Source organism: Eumetopias jubatus, unplaced genomic scaffold (genome assembly GCF_037043125.1).
Source record: "Eumetopias jubatus isolate StellerSeaLion01/CBP00866 unplaced genomic scaffold, mEumJub1_p1.0 scaffold_2, whole genome shotgun sequence".
NCBI lineage: Eukaryota > Metazoa > Chordata > Mammalia > Carnivora > Otariidae > Eumetopias > Eumetopias jubatus.
In genome coordinates, this window is record NW_028274808.1 from 99,549,425 (window position 1) to 99,572,984 (window position 23,560).

General features: G+C 36.2%; 1 protein-coding gene across 1 annotated transcript in view; it reads left to right on the top strand.

The window, feature by feature from the left end:
• The window catches only part of ANKRD50 (ankyrin repeat domain 50), a 33,382-nt gene extending 13,099 nt beyond the window's left edge, over positions 1–20,283 (top strand). The window contains exons 3-5 of the mRNA XM_028102317.2: positions 9,498–9,727; positions 12,154–15,704; positions 17,291–20,283. Coding sequence (XP_027958118.1) covers positions 9,498–9,727; positions 12,154–15,701 — 3,778 coding nt within the window. The 3' untranslated portion in view covers positions 15,702–15,704; positions 17,291–20,283. The remainder of the gene's footprint in view (positions 1–9,497; positions 9,728–12,153; positions 15,705–17,290) is intronic.
• The last annotated feature ends 3,277 nt before the right edge of the window (positions 20,284–23,560 follow it).

Genomic DNA, 23,560 nt, shown 5'->3' on the forward strand with positions numbered 1-23,560 from the left:
CTTCCCAGGTATCCCTTACTAATTTTGATCTCATCCCCCATAAGATGACTCCTCTTATGGATTTACTTTTTATATCTATGTAGTTTGACTAAGTTATATGCAGTTTGACTACATAGGGACATATGTATGTATATTCACATACTAGTTATATGCTCCAGTTTTATATATTTTTGATTCTGTATCAGCAGTTCTCAAAATTTTTTTATTTTAGGTTTTCTTTGCACTCTTAAAAATTATTAAGGATGTCAAAGAACCTTTGTTTATGTGGGTTATGTATCAGTATTTGCTGTATTTGATATTTAAACTGATAAATTTTAAAAATATGTGCTAATAAGTATTTAATAATAAATTCATTACATATTAACATAAGTAACATTTAAATGAAAGAATATATATTGTCAAGGACCAAAAAAAAAAAAAAAAAACCAAACCCAAAACTACATAGTTAAAAGAAGAGCATTGTTTTACATTTTTTACAACTCTTTCTAACATTAGGCTTAATAAAAGACAGTTGGATTATCGTATCTGCTTTTGAATGCAGCCTCTGGAAAACTCTACTGTATCCTTGAGAGAGAACTAGAGTGAAAAGGCAAATCATATCTTAGTTTTATTCTTACCCTGAAAGGTTCTAGGGTATAGGAAACCCTTAGGGAACCTCAGACCACACTTTCAAAACCACTCTTCTATGTAAATGGCATTGTGTTCCTGGCAGTATTCTGCAATATTTTCTGTGTAACTTTTTTTTTATGTCATCTATGTTGTTATATGTGGTTCTGAATGATTCATTTTAACTACTATACAATATATAATTCCAGTCTTTATGTTATGATTCATTTGTTGTTGTCCTGTTGATATTCATTTAAGATGTACTCAGCTTTTTATGGGGTGCCTGGGTGGCTCAATCGGGTAAGTGTCCCACTCTTGATTTCCACTGGGGTCATGATATCTGGGTCATAGGATCGAGCCCCGTGTTGGGCTCTGTGCTGAGCATGGAGCCTGCTTAAGATTCTCTCTCTCCCTTTCCCTCTCTCCCCACCCAACTTGCGTGTGCTTTCACTCCCCATCCCTGCCCCCAAAAAGATTTATTGAACTTTTAAACTTTTACAAAACCATGCTGCTAAGAACATTCTCTCTTGGGCATATATACTAAAAATTAAGTAGTGAAGGGCGACTCCAAATTGCATAGTTAGAAGTGAAATTTGTGGTCATAGGGTATATTCATCTTCAACTGTGTGAGATAGCACCAAACTAACCTTTAAAATTGTAACAGTTTATTCTCTTACAGTGTTGAGTATTTGAGTTTCTGTTACTCTTTTAGGTCACTGACACTTACTGTCTTGCCATAGTTCTTTATGTTTCAGAAAGTGAACATGAAATGGTATCTTATTATTTTAAGTATCTTTGATCCTATGGCTTGTCATTTTGTTTGTAAAATTTTTGTTTTGAAATGTAAAAAATGAGTATTTTTTATTATTTCCTTTATGTTTTACCTTTTTTGGGTCTTAATATTTAAAAACTTGTTCTCTATTTGATTGTTCTACTGGCATTTGTTGAGTGGCATGTCTTTCACTATTAATCTATAATACCACCAGTGTGAGATACAAACATGTGTGTATGTATTTTTGAGTTCTCACCTTTACTTTGGTCTATTCATTCATTCTTTCATTCATTCATTTAACAATTATATATTGAATACTTGGAATGCACCAGATGCCATTCTTAATACTGGGATATATTAGTAAAAGTGGAAATGTCATCCGTGTTTATTGAGCTTACATTTTTTGGGTTGGAGTGGGTGGTTGGTAGAAAAATAAAAATTAATAAGATACTATGTAGCATCTCAATTGACAATAAATGCTGTGTGGAAAATCAAAGTAGAGTAAGGAGGATAGTAGTGATGTACTGGGAGATTGTGGGAGAAGGGTTGCTGTTTTACATAGGGGAGATTAGGGCATTGTGAAGGAAGTTTCTGACAAGGACATTCCAGACTGAGGAAATATCAAGTGCAAAGTCCTGAAATGAAACTTGGTTTAATATAATCCAAGAAAAATAAGGGAGCCTGTGTGGTTAGAACAGAATAAGCAACGGGGTGTGTGTAGGAGACAAGTAGAGAACAGGATCCATACAATGTATGCTCTTTAAGGCTGTTGTAAGGACATTTATTTTTACTTTCAGTATTTTGGATGATCAGGTCTTTTAAACAGAGTAGTAACATCCTCTGGCTTAAGATTTTAAAGGATCACATTGGCTACTTTGTTGAGAACTGGGTTGGTGAAGGTGGAAACAAGGATATCAGTACCTGGCTAGTGTAGAAATGGCGGTAAGAGGCAGTGGTGCTTGGATTTGGGTAAAGTGGTGGAGGTAGTGAGAATTGTTCTGTTTTGATTATTTTTAAGATTGATCTGAAAGCACACTGGATGTGGAGTATGAGGAAAACAAAGAGGAGTAAAGGATTATTCTAAAATTTTTGGCCTGAGAAACTGGAAGGATGGGATTGCCCTTTACTGAAACAGAGAAGACTAAGGGAAGCACAAGTTGAGGGTTAGAGGTCTGAAGTTTAGGTTTTAATATGTTCAACATCAGATACCTAAGCAGAAAAGTTGAGTCAGTAGTTAGATTCACAAGTCTAGATTCAGAAAAGAGGTGCTGGCTATATATATAAATTTCAGTGGAATATAGGTGGTACTTAAGGGCATTAATAAACTTATGTAGAAAGTGAATGTAAATAGAGAAAGAGAAGATCCAAGATCTAAATATTGATATATTTCAAAATTGAAAGGTTGAGAAGATGTGAAGAAGAGTGTAGCTAGTGTGGTAGAAGGTGAAAGCCAAGTCCTAGAGGAGGGGGTATGGAGGTGGAAGAGCTTCATTTCAGCCTTATATAACAAAATTACACAAATAATGCAATAAATTAATTTGAGAATATGATAACCACTACAAAGAAAACAGTTGAGATGGAGTATTTAGAATAACAGCAATAAGTGATGATGAAGTCTTCTTAAGACATGGTGATCAGAGAACGTATCTTTCAGGAGCAAAATTTGTGTTGAAACATAAAGGACAAGAAATTCTATATGGGGGAACTTTCTAGGTAGAGGGAGAACCAAGTGCATTGGCCTTTAAAAAAAAAAAAAGACATGTTTAGTGTTAGAACTGAAAAGAGAGCATTGTGACTGGAGCAAAAGGGAGGACTCAGGAATGAAACCTAAGATTTTGGCTTAAGAACTTTGGCTTAACTTGGTTAAGTTTCTGCCTTCAGCTCAGGTCACGATCCCAGGGACCTGGGATTGAGTCCCACATTGGGCTCCCTGCTCAGTGGGGAGCCTGCTCTCCTTGTCTGCTTGTTCGCATGTGCTCTCTCTCTCTCTCTCTCAAATAAATAAATAAAATCTTAAAAAAAAAAAAAAGAAACTAGGGGATGATGAGATACATCAAGTGACATTGGAAAGGCAGGTGGGGAAGAACTTATTTGGGTGAGGTCATTTGATAATTGTCTTTCTCTGATTGACTTATTTTGCTTAGCATAATACCCTCTAGTTCCATCCACGTCATTGCAAATGGCAAGATTTCATTTTTTGATGGCTAAATAGTATTCCATATTGTGTGTGTGTGTGTGTGTGTGTGTGTGTATGTGTGTGTGTATCTTCTTTATGTATATACCATATCTTCTTTATCCATCTGTTGATGGGCATCTGGGCTCTTTCCATGTTTTGGCTATTGTGGACATTGCTGCTATAAACATTGGGGTGCAGGTGCCCTTTCAGATCACTTCTTTAAACATATTAAATTTGAACATTTAAATCCACACAGGAGATAGATAGCAGATAGTTTGGGGAATTTTTACTTTTGAGTTTAGGGTGAGGTCAAGGCTAGAAAAAATAACATTTTGAAAGCCATATATTGGCTTCTGGTTCTAATATGAGTGAGTAAGGCATGGAAAATAGTACAAAAGCAAGAAAGTAAAACTATGAGAGAACTATAAGCCCAAACCTTAAATTGAGATGCAGACAAAATTGGCAGAGCATTTATTCTTTAAAATAAGTGCAGACCCTGAATATCATCAAGAGTATATAAAGGTTCGTATTTGGAACCATGGAGACAGGTATAGACCTTTGCTAGAAGTTCCCCTGGACTGAGTTCAGGAGAAAGAAAGAACAAAGAGGGCAGGGAAGAATGAGTCAGACATTTGGGGGTAGTTCGGGAGGGGGTTGTGGTAAGAAACCCTGCCTTATGTGTATCCCCACAGCTTCTGATCTTAATTGGCTGGGGAGAAGTAGAAGCTCAAAGATATTTTTTATGCCTGTAACTCTGAGTCATAAGGAGAACTCTTACAAGCCTGGACACTGGTTACTAACCTGCAGTTGCTGGTCCAGAGGGAACTTACCTTACTGAAGAAGAGCTGTCACAGGTATATAAAAATACATCTCAAGAACAAAAGAGGAAGGAATCTGAGAAGCAGAGCACAAGAAACACTCACCAAAAAAAATGTTGCCATGGAAAAAAATCTATGGCTAAACATACAACCTTAAATGAAAATGTAATTAATAAGAAATTGCCTGAGTTGAACAGTTGCATGAAGCAGAAATAAAAGTGCTTGGAAAGGGGTACTTGGGTGACTCAGTCGCTTAAGCATCTGCCTTGGGCTCAGGTCATGATCCCAGGGTCCTGGAACCAAGTCCCACATCGGGCTCCTTGCTCTGTGGGAAGCCTGCTTCTCCCTCTGCCTCTGCCTGCCACTCCCCCTGCTTGTGCTCTCTCTCACTCGCTCTCTGACAAATAAAATCTTTAAAAAAAAAGTGCTTGGAGAAAAGATGGTAAGACAACAGAATGAGATGAAACATGCCCAAAACATGTCTGAGGGTTTACTCTGTGAAAAGGGAGATATTTCAAATCAGTAGGAGAAAGATAATCTCATAAATAGTTTTGGGTTATCTGTGGAGCCATGTGAAAAAAAAATTGGAACTCTAGGTCACATCTTTATGTCAGAATTAATTTGATTAAAAAATAAAAGTAAAATGTTCAAAGCTTTTGAAGAAAACATGAGGAAATGTTTTTCAAGCTTAGAGTTGGGAAGGCCCCCCAGGAATGTGACATAAAACCCAGGAATCATAAAAGAAAAAAAGACTCTGATATATTATCTGTATAAAAATAAAAAAAGAAACTGCACGTCAAAAAAAAATACATTAAAAAGTCAAAATGAAAAATAACAAATAGTGGAAAAAATTAGCAACAAATGTATTTTCTTAATACTAAGGAGTCCCAAAAAGAGAAAAATTGACAATCTTTTGTAAAATGGGCAAAGGGATATAAAGACACAGTTTAAAGAAAAAGAAATATGACTCCTAGACATATGTAAATGGGATTGGCCTCATGATAAGCAAAATGTAAATTAAAACTACAATGATGACATTTTTTTATGTATCTATGTAAAAATTAAACAGGCACTCTTACATAGCTGTTGGGAATATATATTTATGTGATTTTTAAGGAGAGTGTTTTGTCAATTACTACCAAAGTATACACAGGTATGCCCCTTAACCTAGCAACTGTAATCCATAGTAATATATATTACAGATATGCTCATACCTTGCAAAAAATATGTACAAGAACATGGTAGAGTTAGACTGAACCATATCAATAATCATGTTAAATGTAAATGGTAAATATCCTAATTAAATGGCAGTTTGCTTGGATAAAAATGTAAGATCTAATTATATCTTGCCTTCAGAATACTTTGTATATAAAGAGACACAGTCTAAATGAAAAAGAATGAGGAAATATATACTATTCTGACCCTAATCAAAAGAAAAAGCTTACGTTAGTATCAGGTGATGTAAATTTTGAAGAAAAGAATACTACCAGGAATCAGAGAGGATCATTTCATAATGCTAAAGGGATCAATTCCTGAAGGATATAACAATCGTAATTGTTTCCTACTAATTACACAACTTCAAAATATCAAAAACTAATACAGTTGTAAGAAGACATAATTACATTCACATCCACACATACATTCTGATATTTTAACACTCCCCTTTCAATAAACAGCAGATCAGTAAGAACAATTGAACAATACTATCACCAAATGACCTAATTGACATTTGTAGAACAGTCTACCCAACAATAGCAGAGTACACATTCTTTTCAAGTGTCCATACAACATTTACTAAGATAGATGTATTCTAGGCCACAATACAAATCTTAATAAATTTAAGGGTATGCAAGTTATACAAAGTATGTTATCTGATCACAGTTGAATTAAATAATGATAATAACACAATAACATAAAAAACCTGGGAAATCCCCAAATATTTGAAAGCTATACAACTCACATCTAAAAAACCTATAATTCAAAGAAGGAATCAAAGGGAAATTATTTTGAACTAGATGATATTGAAAATACTTAAGGGAATTAATAGTATTAAAGGATTATATTAGAAGGAAAGTATGAAAAAATTTTTTCAGTTTTTATTATAAGAAACTATGAAAAGAAGAGCAAACAACTAGTAAGCCAAAGTAACGAAATAATCATCAAATCCTATCAATTTCACCTACCAGATTTCCTTCAAATCCTTATAATATTTGCTATAATATAATTAGTAGACCCTAGTGGTTAAGAGTATAAATGCGGGTCACCAACCACCTGATTTGCCTAGGAGTTGGGGGTGCAGAGGAGATGTAGCTAGTTTCTCAAATCAGTGCTTAAAACTTGGAAAGTCCCAGGCAAACCTTAGGATGAATGGTCCATCTTTGTGTAGGTTCTGGAGTCAGACCTGAGACCTGAATCCCTTCCTTTAACTTTGAACAAATGACTTAATCCTCATGTGCCTTGATTTCCTCATCTGGGAATGGATATTATAATAGTACTCATCTTAAAGAGTTTATGTGAGAATCAAATGAGTTAATGGATATGTAAAGTACTTAAAGCATGTAAAACACTGAATTAAAGTTAGCAGTGGTGCTACCCCATTTTTTTTATAAGCAGTGGCCTCCCAACTCACTCTTCCCTTGTAGACTTACCCTGCTTCAGGCTTTCCTTCAAATACAGCCAGTTACCTTTATAAACACAAATATAAACATCTCAGTTTCCTGCTTAAAGTACTTCAGTGGCTCCTTAGTACCCTTAGGTCACGGTCCAATTTTCGTAATAAAGCTTATAAAACCCAATATTTACGCATTTTCCTAACTTTTCTTCCATACTTTGTTCAGTGGTCTTTCTTTTCTTCAAGATTTTGCAGGTGAGGTTGCCACAACTCGATTTTTTTTTTTTTTTTTTGGTCCTGTGTGTTGTCCTTACCCTAGCTCTTTCTCCTGACTAAGCTCCTTTTTTTGGCTTCCCTGAGCTCTCCCCCACCCTATCCCTGTCAAAAGTAAGTTCTAAGTTGGCCCTCTGTGTACTCTCATAGCACTGTGTGTTACTTCTCAAGTGGCAGTAATTATAGTACGTTACTTTGGTATGTTATATACTATGGTATAAATATTACTATAGTATCTGCTATTCATCAACCTTCTTTGTTCTCATAATAGAGGAAATATATACATAAGGTGCAGTAAAGTAAATTTTCCCAAATTTAGCATATTCCTTCTGTCAGGATTGCCCTTCTTCCTCTTAATTATAATTTATTGTAAAATGTATTGTAAATTTATTACAATTCCTGGAGAACTATAACTTAATTCATCTGAGCTTCTAATACTTGAATATTTCTCTGACAACCTCTGCCTTTCCTCTTTACTTCCCTTGAGTTGGTCATTTATTGATCACATTAGTGATGTTACTGCTTTTTATCATAGCACTGAGCACAATGCATTGAAGTTATTTGTTTTCCATTCCAGACTACAACAATGTCAAGTCTTTATTTAGGATCTGTTATGGGCACAGCACTATGCTAAGTCCTGGAGTACACTCATGAGCAAAACTGACATGGTCTCTGTTTTCTTGATGCTTACAGTGTAAAGGAAGAAATAAGGATTATTGACGTTAAATTTGGAAGTCTAACAATGCAAATTTGATAGTGTTATGAAAGAAATATTGTTAATACTATGAAAGCATATTATAGGGATTCAATCTTGGAAAGGTGACTCTCAGGCTTACAATCGAAGATTAAGGAGGAGTTAATTACATGAAGAGAGAAAAGAAGCACATTTCAGGCAGAGAAAACTGCAAATGAAAAGGTCCTTGTGTGGGATGACTGGGTGGCTCAGTAGGTTAAGCGTCTGCCTTCGGCTCAGTTCATGGTCCCAGGGTCCTGGGATTGAGTCCTGCATCGGGCTCCCTGCTCAGCGGGAAGCCTGCTTCTCCCACTGCCTGCTGTTGCCCCTGCTTGTGCATGCTCCCTCTCTCTGTCTCTGTCTCTGACAAATGAAATCTTCCAAAAAAAAAAAAAAATGAAAAGGTCCTTGTGTAATTGTATCTAATAAAAGTCATTGAAAGAAGGCTAGTGTGGATGGAGTGGTATTGTAAAAAGGTTGCTCTGGCTGCAGTAGGAACTCTGGGGAAGTGGTTGGAGACATGTAACATACAGAACATACAGGTGATTATGGTGGCCCAGGTGAGAGAGATGATGGTAGCATGGAGTAGGATGATGATGTTACAGACTGAGGTGGGTTTGAGAGATTTTTATAAAGAAATATTGGTAGGACAGAGTGATAAATTAGATCTTGGTTGCTATGGGATTGAAAGTTTGAGAGTCGTAGAAAGTATTATCTGTAAATTTTTGGTATTCATAACTAAATGGATTATGTCCCTTTCAGTGCCTTATTCGGCACATGACATGCTTAAGTAAGTATTTGTTGAAAATGAATGAGCGTTGTTTCAGTGAAGAAAATGTTATATTCGATTGCAGTATAAGTTATGAGTAGGAAATGCTTGTTCTGTTGAATTAAATCTAGTAATTTGTTCTTTAACATTGAAATTTGAACATAGACCAAACAGGACGTAGATTATAGTAATTTTTGTACCATTTTTTAAAAATAAAATTTGTGCGTGACAAGCTAGCATAGCCTGCAGTCATTTTGTAAGAGAAATCATAATGAAACATTTCGAAATGATGCGGGATACTTGGTATTTTCTTTTTATTAAAGTGGTCCCCAAAGGTTTTTTTTTTTTTTTCCTTTGCAACACATTTTAACTTGGTTATAAGCAATTCAGGCTTTTTATTGGTGATTCAAAAAATCAGGAAGGGAATATTGAAATGTGGTTTCCTAAAGTTCCTACTGTCCTCCTCATTATGCTGAATTACTAACACATACACTCTCTCTCTCTCTCTCTCTCTCTCTCACTCACTTTGTTGTGGAAAATGTTGTTACTGAAAATGTGAACTATTTAGGACTAGTATCTCAAAGTAAGGAACTGAAACTTGTACGATAGTTTTATTTCTAAAACCTTAATTTATGTATTCTTAAATATATATTTATAAGCTGTATGACTAATGTTTGAATGATAAACTAAACATCATAGCCAGTAACATTCAAAATGTTCATTTGGGTGTGTTGTACAGATGTGTTCTGCTCCCTCTTTTGGGAATGAAGCCTCCCCAGCAGAGCTTGTATCTGCTTGTGGACTCTGTTGATGAAGGGTGTAACATCACGGAAGGTGAACAGACATCTACCGGCTTCTCTGGAACTGTTGCAGAGCTTTTAGCTGGTCACCATGAGTTCTTTCCACCGTGGCTATTACTTCTGTGTTCTGCCCGAAAACAGAGTAAGGCTGTTACTAAGATGTTTACCGGTAAGTGTAATTACTGCCACGTATGTATATTGATGTGTTATTGATGTATTTCTAAACTGTCTGTCTTGTCTTCTCAACTATCTGTTGGCATTTTTGTGCAAGTGACACATTGGTTTAATATTTTTATTTTTTTGGTACATATACTTCCCTGCCCTCATTGTCACCAATATTATTATTCTGAATTATATATTTTTACTTTTATTTCTCCAGATTGACTTTAATAGCATACTTTTTAAAATTATAACTATTAATGATATAAACAAAAAATACTAAATTTGGTTAAAACTTTTAATATAGGAGAAATTTGAAATATAAAATATGCTTTCTTTCCATCCATGAGCATAGCATATTTTTTCATTTATTCAACTTTTTTCCTAGACTTTTTTCAGTTTTCCTTGCCTGTGTCCTCTGTATTTCTTTCTGCTTTTTGCTATTGTTTTAAGATGAAATATATGGGCTTTGAATTGAAAGGAGTGCATTCAGAGTTAAAATTGGTAGGTGTACACCATAGGGAAAGAACATTAAGATTTTTACCAGGTCTAAGTTTCATCCACTCACATCGAGGATTTAACATTGTTGGAAAGAGATTTTCTCTTTCCTGATGTATTCACTACACTAACCAGTAGCATTTTTATTAATGGCTTCAGATTAGAGTCAGTTTAATGAAAATTACTTTGGCCCTTAAGCAGAATCTTGACTGCCTCTGAGGTTATTATTGTGGGCTAATGGCAGTTGGTACGTGTTATGGGACTGAAGGAAATAGCCCATTTGAAACCGTTTTGTGCGCAAAGAAATTAATCCTCAAGTATTTTTGAAGATTTTCATACGTATTTATTTATATCTTATATATATTATAAAATAATACATGCTCCATATAGAAAATGTTTTAAATGACAACATACTCAAATATTAACATCTTTCAGGAATAAAGTATTAAGTAACCACTCTAACATTATGTGTTAACTTTTGTGCATGTTACCCACCTAGTTGAGATCATACTTATATCAATTTGACTTCCTGCTTTTCAAAATAAAGTTTAACATTTGTAAGTGTTACTGTATTGTCTTTTTAATGACTATTTTAACGGCTACATAATTTACTAGTGTATCAGTATGCCAGAATTTAGTTGACTTTCTTATTGTATTTCCTAGTCCCTACCCTCACAGATTCTTTAGGATAATAAAAAATTGCAGTGAGCATCAGGTTATAAATACTGGCACACATCCTGTCACCCTGTCATTCTATACTGTCAGCAGCACTAAGAAGTTTCATACCCTGGGAAATATTTTCAGTAAGAGTACAAAAGTGGTTCAACAGAGATATGGTCCAACATTTCAGTAAATCCTGTTTTTATCCCCCTAAAAATGTTGAGCATTTTCCAGCCTTATAAAAATGTGTTAAAGTGCTTTGATAGCAATGTATTAAATTGTGCATATTCATAAGAGAATTGCATATATAATGATTAGAAGTTGCAGTTTTAAAAAAGTAATTATTTTCAGTACTTTAACTCAAGATATTCAAATTATTAACAGATATTTTCAGTTCTGTTTTAATGAATAGATAACCATCATTAATGATAAAATAATTTATTCTATCTAAATTCATATTACTAAGCATTTAGATTTGGAAGAGCTTTATTTTTTAAACTGTAAGCATTTTGTATGTATTCTTTATGAAGGTGTATTTATAGTAGTAATTTAGAGGCAGTGACAGGTAATACTCTAATTGGATATAAATATTCAGTCCCATAATTAAGGCTAGTGTACATTCAGGTATGTGGGTAGAAATATATAAATTTTTCATGTGAAAAAGATCAGCTTGTAAAAACAAGCAAGTGTTATTATCTCTGGCAACCTTTTTTCCTTAGTCATTTGGGAGTTCAGAAAATCTTACCAAGGTGCTTCCATGGATATCTATGTAAGACTTTCTAATGTTGAGTTTGGTATCTCTTGTCATTAAAGTTGAGAGGAGCCCTGAGCCATTAATAGAATAAGAATTAGTTCCATTTGTAGATCAGAAAATGAAACAGTTTATCTACCATTAATGCGTTTTTACAGAAGGAAGAGAAAACTGATTTATATACTCATAGATATTGTGGCACCTGGGTAGCTCATTCGGTTAAGTAGCCGTCTCTTGGTTTCAGCTCAGGTCATGATCTCATGGTTCATGGGATCAAAGCTCCCTGGTGGGCTCTGTGCTCAGCAGGAAGTCTGCTTGAAGATTCTTTCCCTGTGCCCCTCCCCCCACCTGCGCATAAATCTTAAAAATATGTATATATATTCATAGGTGTTAGTTTATTAGTATTGATTTGTTATTGATTTCTTTGCTTATTAGTTTATTATATATTGAGGACATCTTTTTCAAATATATGGCAGCTTCTGTAATCATGTTCAGCTGATGGCATCTACTTTTTTTTGTCTGTTTAGGTTTCCGAAAAATAAGCTTAGATGACCTTCGGAAGGCATATATTGTTAAGGATGTTCAGCAGTATATCCTTCATCGTTTAGATCAAGAAGAAGCTTTGCGACAACACCTCACAAAAGAAACTGCAGAGATGTTAAATCAACTGCACATTAAAAGCAGTGGATGCTTTCTTTATCTAGAACGAGTTCTAGATGGAGTTGTAGAAAATTTTATTATGTTAAGAGAGATTCGTGACATCCCGGGAACTCTAAATGGTCTCTATCTCTGGCTGTGTCAGAGACTTTTTGTAAGGAAACAGTTTGCAAAAGTTCAGCCCATTTTGAATGTGATTCTTGCAGCCTGCCGGCCTTTGACCATAACGGAATTATATCATGCGGTATGGACCAAAAATATGTCATTAACCTTGGAAGACTTTCAACGTAAGCTAGATGTCCTCTCCAAACTTCTTGTTGATGGACTAGGAAATACTAAAATACTATTCCACTATAGTTTTGCGGAGTGGCTTCTGGATGTGAAACATTGCACTCAGAAGTATTTATGTAATGCAGCGGAAGGACACAGAATGTTGGCTATGAGTTATACCTGTCAAGCCAAGAATTTAACACCGTTGGAAGCACAAGAATTTGCATTGCATTTAATTAATTCAAACTTACAGTTAGAGACAGCTGAGTTAGCTCTCTGGATGATATGGAATGGTACACCTGTCAGAGATTCCCTGTCAACTTTAATACCCAAGGAACAAGAAGTGCTACAGCTGTTGGTTAAAGCTGGTGCTCACGTCAACAGTGAAGATGATCGCACATCGTGCATAGTCCGACAAGCCTTGGAAAGAGAGGATTCCATTCGGACATTGTTAGATAATGGAGCTTCGGTAAATCAGTGTGATTCAAATGGGAGAACATTATTAGCTAATGCGGCATACAGTGGCAATCTTGATGTAGTGAATTTACTTGTCTCCAGGGGAGCAGATTTAGAGATCGAAGATGCGCATGGACATACACCACTTACCCTAGCTGCTAGACAAGGACATACCAAGGTGGTTAATTGTTTGATTGGGTGTGGTGCAAATATTAATCATACTGATCAAGATGGTTGGACAGCATTAAGATCTGCTGCTTGGGGTGGCCATACCGAGGTAGTTTCTGCACTACTTTATGCAGGTGTAAAAGTGGATTGTGCAGATGCTGATAGCCGAACAGCTTTGAGAGCAGCAGCTTGGGGAGGACATGAAGATATTGTACTGAATTTGCTACAACACGGTGCTGAAGTCAACAAAGCTGATAATGAAGGCAGAACTGCGCTGATAGCAGCAGCATACATGGGCCACAGAGAAATTGTGGAACACCTCCTGGACCATGGAGCAGAAGTGAATCATGAGGATGTTGATGGCAGGACTGCACTCTCTGTAGCTGCACTTTGTGTGCCTGCAAGTAAAGGACATGCATCAGTTGTTAGTCTTTTAATTGATCGAGGTGCTGAAGTAGATCATTGTGATAAAGATGGAATGACTCCACTGCTGGTAGCTGCCTACGAAGGACATGTCGATGTGGTTGACTTGCTTTTAGAAGGGGGAGCAGATGTAGACCACACAGATAACAATGGTCGGACACCCCTCTTAGCAGCAGCTTCTATGGGCCATGCCTCAGTTGTAAACACGCTTTTGTTTTGGGGTGCAGCTGTGGATAGCATCGATAGTGAAGGTAGGACAGTCCTCAGCATAGCTTCAGCCCAAGGAAATGTTGAGGTAGTACGTACCCTCCTGGATAGAGGGTTAGATGAAAATCACAGAGATGATGCCGGGTGGACACCTTTGCATATGGCAGCTTTTGAAGGTCACAGATTAATATGTGAAGCACTTATTGAACAAGGTGCTAGAACAAATGAGATCGATAACGATGGACGAATACCTTTCATATTGGCTTCGCAAGAGGGTCATTATGATTGTGTCCAAATATTATTGGAAAATAAATCCAACATTGATCAAAGAGGTTATGATGGGAGAAATGCACTGCGGGTTGCTGCATTAGAAGGGCATAGGGACATTGTTGAATTACTCTTTAGCCATGGAGCTGACGTTAACTACAAAGATGCTGATGGGAGGCCTACGCTGTATATTTTGGCCTTAGAAAACCAACTTACGATGGCTGAGTATTTTCTAGAAAATGGTGCAAATGTAGAAGCAAGTGATGCCGAAGGAAGGACAGCACTTCACGTTTCCTGCTGGCAAGGCCATTTGGAAATGGTGCAGGTTTTGATAACCTACCATGCTGACATCAATGCTGCCGACAACGAAAAGCGATCTGCTTTGCAGTCTGCAGCTTGGCAGGGCCACGTAAAAGTGGTTCAGCTTCTGATCGAGCATGGTGCCATAGTTGACCATACATGTAATCAGGGTGCAACTGCACTCTGTATTGCAGCTCAGGAAGGGCACATTGATGTTGTGCAGGTCCTATTAGAGCACGGTGCTGATCCAAACCATGCTGATCAATTTGGACGCACTGCAATGCGTGTTGCAGCCAAAAACGGACATTCTCAAATAATTAAATTATTAGAAAAATATGGTGCATCTAGTTTGAACGGCTGTTCCCCATCTCCTGTTCATACAATGGAGCAAAAACCTCTGCAGTCGGTGTCTTCAAAAATGCAATCATTAACAATCAAATCAAATAGTTCTGGCAGTACTGGTGGAGGGGACATGCAGCCTTCATTGCGTGGTTTACCTAATGGGCCAGCTCATGCATTCAGTTCTCCTTCAGAATCTCCAGATTCTACGGTTGATCGTCAGAAGTCGTCGTTGTCAAATAATTCCCTGAAAAGCTCGAAAAATTCATCTTTGAGAACTACTTCATCCACAGCAACGGCTCAAACAGTGCCAATTGATAGCTTTCATAACCTGTCATTTACAGAACAAATTCAGCAGCATTCGTTGCCACGCAGTAGAAGTCGACAGTCAATTGTGTCCCCATCTTCCACGACGCAATCCTTGGGACAGAGCCATAATTCACCAAGTAGTGAATTTGAGTGGAGTCAGGTGAAACCCAGCTTGAAGTCGACTAAAACAAATAAAGGGGGGAAATCAGAAAATTCCAGCAAATCTGGGGCAGCTGGGAAAAAAGCTAAACAAAATAATTCTTCACAGCCAAAGGTTTTAGAATATGAAATGACTCAGTTTGATAAAAGAGGGCTGACGGCCAAATCCGGGACTAGTGTGCCACCTAAACAAATATCGGCAGAATCTCAGTGCAAAATTATGGTACCTTCAACTCAGCAAGAAATTGGTCGATCTCAACAGCAATTTCTCATTCATCAGCAAAGTGGGGAGCAGAAGAAGAGAAATGGGATAATGACCAATCCAAATTACCATCTTCAGAGCAACCAGGTTTTTCTTGGTAGGGTTTCGGTCCCACGGACAATCCAAGACAGGGGGCATCAGGAAGTGTTAGAAGGATATCCTTCCTCCGAGACGGAATTAAGCCTTAAACAAGCCCTGAAGCTTCAGATTGAGGGTTCTGACCCTAGCTTCAACTATAAAAAGGAAACACCATTATAAAAGGTAACATTTCATCAACATAGAGAATAAAATGTCAAAAGTAGGGTTCTCTCTACTAAGGATGCTCTTTTCCCTAACGGTCACATGGCCAATTCCCTCGCCTAATCTTTAGTCAGATGCCATCCTCTCTTTCAACTACACCTTCCCTTAGCTTCCTTGTGAATTTGAATTGTCCCGCCACCAGCACTCTCTTTTTTCCTTTCCTGCTTTTTGTTATCCAAAGAACTTATTATTTAGCATACTTTATGTATTTTATTTTTTATTATGTTTATTATTTGTCTCTTCCCAACTAAAATGTAAACTCTGAAAGTAGGGATTTTTATGTTTTGTTTTCTGACATATTCCATGTACTTGGAATACTGTTTGGACCTATGGTCGTCTCTCAGTGAAAAGGTATTGAGTAAGTGAATGGAGGAACGAATGAGTGAATGAATAAATGAATGAATGAATAATACTGCTTAATGGATCTCAGATTAAGAATGGCTTCCTATTCAGTCATTTCCCCTCTTAAAAGTTCTTTGATGGTAGTGGAGGGGAGAGGACCATTTCTGTAATATTCACATTTTGGTTTGAATAAAATAGTGTATGTAGTGCTTAGTAGATAGGTAGTCAATGTTAATTTCCTTCCTTTTTCACCCTGGAAGAAGTCAAAAATTTAATCAGCAAAAGGTAATTTTTATTATGACAGATCTCTTAAAAATCTCCCAAGTAAAATTTGCACACACCAAGAATAGGTGAGGAAAGATGGTAAGTTGGATGTATTGGCAAGAGGGTATTTAGAGCCTAGTATATTTAGACATAAGAATTATATGTTTAAACCTCAAAATAAATCATATTTATTAAATAGAAACTTTTCTTTCCACCACAATGGATGCTTCATTAATTACATAGGGGAAGTCAATGAGAAAATATATACATAATTTTATAATAGATACTTTTTTAGAAGCACATTTCTCTCATTAGGTAAATCCAAAGGTTTCGTTAGGAATCTTTGCTAATTTATACTACAAGTATATTTACCCCACTTTGCTTAACTATTTTTCAGCCTCTAACAAAATTGTACTCTAGTAAATTGAAATTTCCTCCTTTCGCTTTTTTTGTCTTTGGAGCTATATTTTAGGGGTATTTTAGGTGAAGCATTATTATAAATTATAAACTTCCTGTGCTTTCTAATAGTAAACACCCTTCAATATGAATCGATGGAGGACTGGTAAGATACCATTTAAAAATAATTTGTGTAAAGTAGTTCGTTCTGCAGTGTGATTTATTTTAAAAATATTTAGTGATGCTACAACCCTCTGACTCTCGTGACATCTTTTGTAAAGGCAAAGTATAAATATATATTAAACAGTAAAACACATGAATTAGGGTAATCATCTTGTGGATTCCTTAAAAGTGATTTTTAAGTTGACTAATGAATCTCTAATAGATGTGTCCACTTTATGCTTTACATAGTAAGTATATATATATATATATATATATATATATATATACACACACACACATAATTATATAGGGTGTTAAAACTATGTGTAGTTATATAATAAGTATAATGTAGAAATTAATTTTTTTTTTAACTTTTGCATTAGTTTCCTATTCTGTGAAACAGAAGACATTGTGATTGGAGTGGTTCTTCAGCTACTGGATGAAAACATAAAATGCCTGTTGATTTGCTGAAAAAAAAAAGAAGAATGTGATATCTGCAGTACAGTTACCTTAATTACTGTAATGTGCCTAAATAGTAAGGCTGCCTTCTCAATGTAACCCTCTGTGCTTAAAAAATTTCATTTTGTGTGCTTTGTATTCACTACACAAGAATAAGCACTTTTGTTTTTAAATGCAGATATATACTGCAGTTCCCTGATAAAAGATGAAAAAATTTTAAGTTAAGATTTGATAAATGTGCATGTGCCATGATTCAAATATATACGAAAAGGCAGTGTTCTTTGTATTTATTTTATTTTTTCTTTTTTTGTGGCAAACGAAACTTAAAGCATATTGTTTCAGTCACATTTGCATTGTTGTAGTGTATGGCTTGTTTCTTGTATCTTTAAAAATGTTGCTCAATAAAATAAATCATGCAACTATTTTATGTTCAGTACACCTTCAGCATTGGTTGAAAATGTGTTTCTATTTAATAATGCCACATTGAGGTGAAAAATGGTTTGTTGACAGATTTTTAAAAAATAATTCTAGTGTTTTAGGGAGCTGCTCTAAGTATTAGTTTAAATTTGGATTTCCCAGTAGAATCCTCCTAATCTCTGGCTACAGATGACAAAAAGAAAAAGAAAGAAAGAGAAAGAGAGGAAAAAGCAGACTATAGACAGAACAAAGTTCTGTTTCATTCACTGGGATGCAGTTTCACCTTCCACTCACTTGTCACTCCACCTCCAAGAAGACAGACTATCATTCCTGAGGCATGAAAAATCTCAGGGACAAAGCCATGCCTCAGGGCATGTGTACGTAGGACATGCACCTGTCTGAGGGTAGATTTTTGATCCCTGAACAATTCATTGACTACACTTATCTCTTCTGTCCAGTTAAATAAAATATCGTTTCCCAGCGTAAATTTTCATGCTGGCTTCTCTCTCAGTTGTTTCGATCTTGTAAATCACTGCATGACCAAGATAGCCCCTGACTCAAAATCAGTTGAATCAGTTGTAGTGGTAGTTGGATGTAATACGTGCGGTCCTTCACAGATGACACCACTAACCTGTCAGTCTTAGCACATGTGTATTTTTTTATTGATATTTGGTAAACAATAGTGATGGATTTGCACTTTTCTGTCCACATACTCTTTCCTGTTTTCTTCTTTGACCAGTTGCTCACAGGATGACCAGATGGCAGGGTTAAAGATGAAGTCTGTGACCAGGGAAAACAGGTGACTGGCTCAAATGAGCAGGGGACCCACAGCCTTGGCCTTCCAGATGGGCTCTAAACCAGTGAGACTGGCTTAGATGGGTTGTGTGTATGTCTGGAGAGGTTAGAATTGATTGTTGAGAAGCCATGGTTGTGGGTTTGATCTTTGAATAAGCCCCGTGAATTTTAGAAAGCCCAGAAATTCTGTTTTTTCCCATGTGCTGTTGATAAGAAAGAGGAATGAGGAAAGAGAATTTGGAGATTCAGCACAAAAACACTACTACTGGAGAAAAATCTTGAGTAACAGAGGTCGGTAATGTCATCTTCATATATGAAGGACACACGTGATGCATTGTTCACAGAAATAGAAACATGTAATTGGTTGTGATAAGTTTCACTTGAATCTTCGTGTAAGGCTTTTGTTTTATTTTTTAAAGTCAGCGAAACACATTTTGTTTGTGTCATCGGTAAGTCATAGTCAGGAATAGGAGAGAAGTTCAATCGATATTAAGGTGACATGGCAATATTGATAACTCGAATGTGAATGTTTCAAGTATTGAATTTTTGTCCCTATGGGACATTTATTAAATACACTTAATAGGACTCTTGCAAAGTAGCCTTAAAAGTGTTAATGATTCTATTGATAAATATGAATACATACTATTATTAGAACCAATCTTACTCATATCTCAAATACAGTACATTTACATTACTGTAGAAGATGAAGCTCTAATTTCTTATTAGGTGTATTTTTCTTTAGAAGAGAACCCTGAAAGCTGCCAGTTTTTCTATTAACCTTGAATTATTGGAATTGTATTTATTTAATTTTATTGTTTTTTACAAAAATGCACCTTGTGGCCAAAGGGCAAAGATATGATTCATTACATAAGGGATTTATGTTTTTCAAAGAGCTGAATGTTTTCATATCCCTATTATGTACACTTGAAACAGTTGGTAGGAAGAGAATCTGTGGGAAAAATGATTTTCAAAAGTAAGTATACCTCTGGGTGTTTCTGTATTAATTGTATTTTGGAATAGGACAGAACTGGCTTTTAGTTAGGATAAGGATGATAAGGGTGCTGAAGATGCCCTGCTTTGCCTATTTGTTTTTGTGGGGGATTTAATAGCATGACTAAAAATGGCTTTTGCTTCATGAAAAAGACTAAAAAATAGTCCTCTCAATTAAAAATGCCTAAATAGCTATTTTAAAAATCAAAATGTTTAAATTTCGTAAATCACCTGATGTCACTACACACCTATGACGCCATGTGCTTATAACTTTTTTAACATTCCATCTGCGCCCATTCCCTAAAAGTCATGAGTTGGTAATAAGGGAAGTGATAGAAAATACAGTAATGAATAATTAAAATCTGATTGTACGTAGGAAAGGTTTTCGAAGGAAAATTGACTGGAACTCCTGTGTACTGCAAAGTGCAGCCAGTATCTTTTGTCTCTCTTCCTTATCCCCCCACCTCTACTGGAATCCTTACCAAAAATAATTCACTACTTTAAAACAGGAGTAAATAATTTTCTCAATATTGTTTGGCTATGCAAATGTTTGTTTTGCTTAATGTTCTCCATTTACACTTCTCAGCAAATGTAGTTACAGACAAATGCTTTCTTTTTATTTTTTCCTTGGTTTGGGGTATGTAAATAGCCTAAAATGTACATTGAATTTCACATTGTAAAAGTTTATTTTATTCCTTGTATTATATTAAGCAAAAATCCCTATGTATATGAAAGTGCATAATAAATATATTTGCTCTACAGAGGATATCTTGTTTTAATTTTACCCTTGTCCCAGCAGAACATGCATGACATGTTTACAGTGAAAACAACTGTTAGTTTTAAGTTGTTAACTTATTTTAAATAAATACTGAGAAAATGAATTTGGAAACATTTTACCAAAAAAATGAGATATAAAAACTTTACAAAAGAAGGTAGAAAAATAAAAAGATCTAGACTTTGTCTTCCAGAAGCTTCTGTAAGGACTTAGTGTACTTTTTCTTTCTTCCTTGATTGATAACTATATAACTACTGTATCTCACCATGTCAGGCTTCATGATTCAGAAATTGCAGTAAGCCAGTCAGTTGTGTGCATGCATGCCCCTTGGTCATCAGAATATTACGGCCATCTCACATTTGATATTTTGGAGTTTATTGCAAGTATGATCATTCATTTCTGTGTATTCTTCACTTGGTAAAGTTGAGTCACTTCATGATCTGCTTCTCCCACCAGAACACAACATCGTATATATGTATGTGCGTGTGTGTGTTTATATACAATATATTAACTACTCCAGGGAGCGGTTTCTAAAAAGGCCAGCAAGGTATTCTGTGTTAGGTGATTTTATGATAATTAGAGTTCTGCAGTAATTAACCATATATCATTTATAAGTATGTTGGATTAATAAAAATTTGACTCGAACTTTTTAATAACAGTGTTTAAACACAAAGGGCTGGTGTACTTAGAAGAATTCTGAAACAGACTGGTTGACTAAAACTTATATGGAGTTTTCTAGTTGGTGATCCAGAGAAATACACTGTGAGAACTTGGCAATGACTAAGATTGTCACTCCTTTGCCCGAGTAGTTGGAAGGATTCCAACTAATAGTAGTGATACATACTCTGAAGGCTTAGATTCCTGGATTTGGGGGAAATTTTCTTTCATTAAGCAAATACATGCACTAATCCTACTTTCAAGAAAGGGCTTCTGCTGGCTTGTTAGTACAGTAAAATTAAAATTATCCAGTATTAAAATGGAGTCATTCGAAATTTACTGCACATTTAGATTACTACTCTTAAATGTACACAGTCATTACCCACACTGACAAAATTTAAATTACAAGGAACATATTCGTAGAAGAATATATTTCTAATGTTTAGAAGAAGGTTTTACTTTCAACTTTTACATATTTTTGGTCTACATGTTAAAAAGTGAGGTAACAAGAGGTCCCAAAAGAATTGATGTACAGCTTTAGTGAGTGTTACTCCCATTTTGTTTGTAAAGTTATGCTGAACTAAAATATATACAGGAAAATACACAAATCTTAAGGCACTGCCCTATAATTTTTTACAAATTGAACATACCTCCTTAGCCATCACCCTGACCAAGATGTAGGCCATAACCATATATCTAAGGATAAACCTCCTGTATCTGAAACTAACGATTATTGTGAAGGTAGAGAGTAAAAGAAACCATGTGATTTTATGAGATTTGGTGGTGATTTAATAACTCCATTAGTAGTTTTTAATAGGTAAAGACATAACAAACATAAACACTGTATACATGCAAAAAAAGAAATGCTATAATTTTGATTAATTCTCATAAAGGCAAGTTATGCATTTCCAAATACCTGCTAAACACCTGCATGTATGTTTTAAAAGCACTGTAAGTTCAGTATATCCAAACCTAAAGCCATCAGTTTTCTCAATAAACACCAATCCTCAACTTTTGTGAATAGTTTTCCACTCTACTTTATAAAGACACTGAAATGGGCTACTGTAGGTGATGCTCTATGGGTGTGGCTTATGCTCAGAAGAGGACCGGGAAATCCCTTCAGGGACCCCTTCTTGGTAGAACAGGCTTTGGTCCTTCCTCAAGAAATTAACCAAGGGATGATGCACTGTTATATATTTTAAGTTAAAATATAGTGTGACTACAATTTTAAATAATAGTTTAATTAGAAAACCAAATATCCATCCTCACTGAATCACTAAGACGGCTCCTACTTTACATATCGCTCTCCCAGGCATGTAGGTTTAAAACTCCGAAGTAACATTACTGCTCTTTGTTTCCAACATGTGTTGCTAGGTCTGAAATGGATTTTTATGTTATACCAGGTTTTCTAAATGCTGCATGTATTCTTCTCTCTTGGCCACTCATAATGCTCATCATCATATTAAAATCTCTGAGAGGTCCTTTAGGAAAAGGTAAGTTCATTTAACTTTGTATATACCAGTGTTTTTTTAAAAAATCTTTTTGATGATAGAGTGCCCTGCTCCACAGTCTTTTAAAGAGCGCCTGTTAAAACATGGGTGAAAAATACATCGCAGAGTCGCCTTGCCTCTCTTCGCTGCTCAGGAGGAAGTAGCCCTCACCCACGGGCTCTCACCCTCCCACGTTTCCCATTCCCTCCTCCCTGCCTGTTGCCGCCATTTTTGGGTGGGCCTCACCTGGCCTCGTCCAACACCCTCTTCACCAGGACTCCTCCCCTCTGTGCTGGGCCTTCTCCAGCCCTACAAACTGACAGCAGATGCGTCTCTGAAAGCATGGCTCTCTTCTCGTCACAGACTCCAGCCAGCCTTGAGTCTGTCTCCTCTGCAGTCTGTCCTTCAGGTAGCCACCAGTTATCTTTCTAGAGCATCACTCTGATTCTGGCTTACACCTTCCCGGAAATCTTCGCTGTCTCCTAGCGTGTCCTACAGAACCGCACGGTTCATGCCTGTCCCGAAAAGCCCTTTCAGACTATCTTTCACCCCTCCTTCCCACTGCTGCTGCTTCCCTGTCCTCTCCCGCTCTACCCCCACTGGCCACGCACCAAACCCTCGGCTCCCCAACCCCCACAGCCATATTTGCTCTTGCTAGAACACTCCATGCTCCTTCTGAGCTATATCTCTCTGCTCACATTGATCTTTGTCCCCATCTCCCAGCCAGAGAGAAGTGCTTTGTAGTTACCGTTGTATTTTATACTTGCCTTTTATGGTTCTTCTTCTGCATTATGCTAAACATATAGTGTCTTCTTTTTTCCCCCTGTAATCTTCCTTCCGGCAGGAATTGAGTCTTACCCATCTTTGTATCTTTTGGATTGTCTCATACATAGTTAAGTGTTCAGTTACTCTTCTTTTCGTGGCACTTTCTCTTCACTCAGAAACAGCTGTGGGAGAAATATTTAAATTCTGTTATTTTTGGTCCACTTGTTAAAACATATTGAGCTTACCCGAGCTCCAAGAGTGATCAAACTTGGTAAGAAATAGTCTGTATTTTCTTATCACTGCTT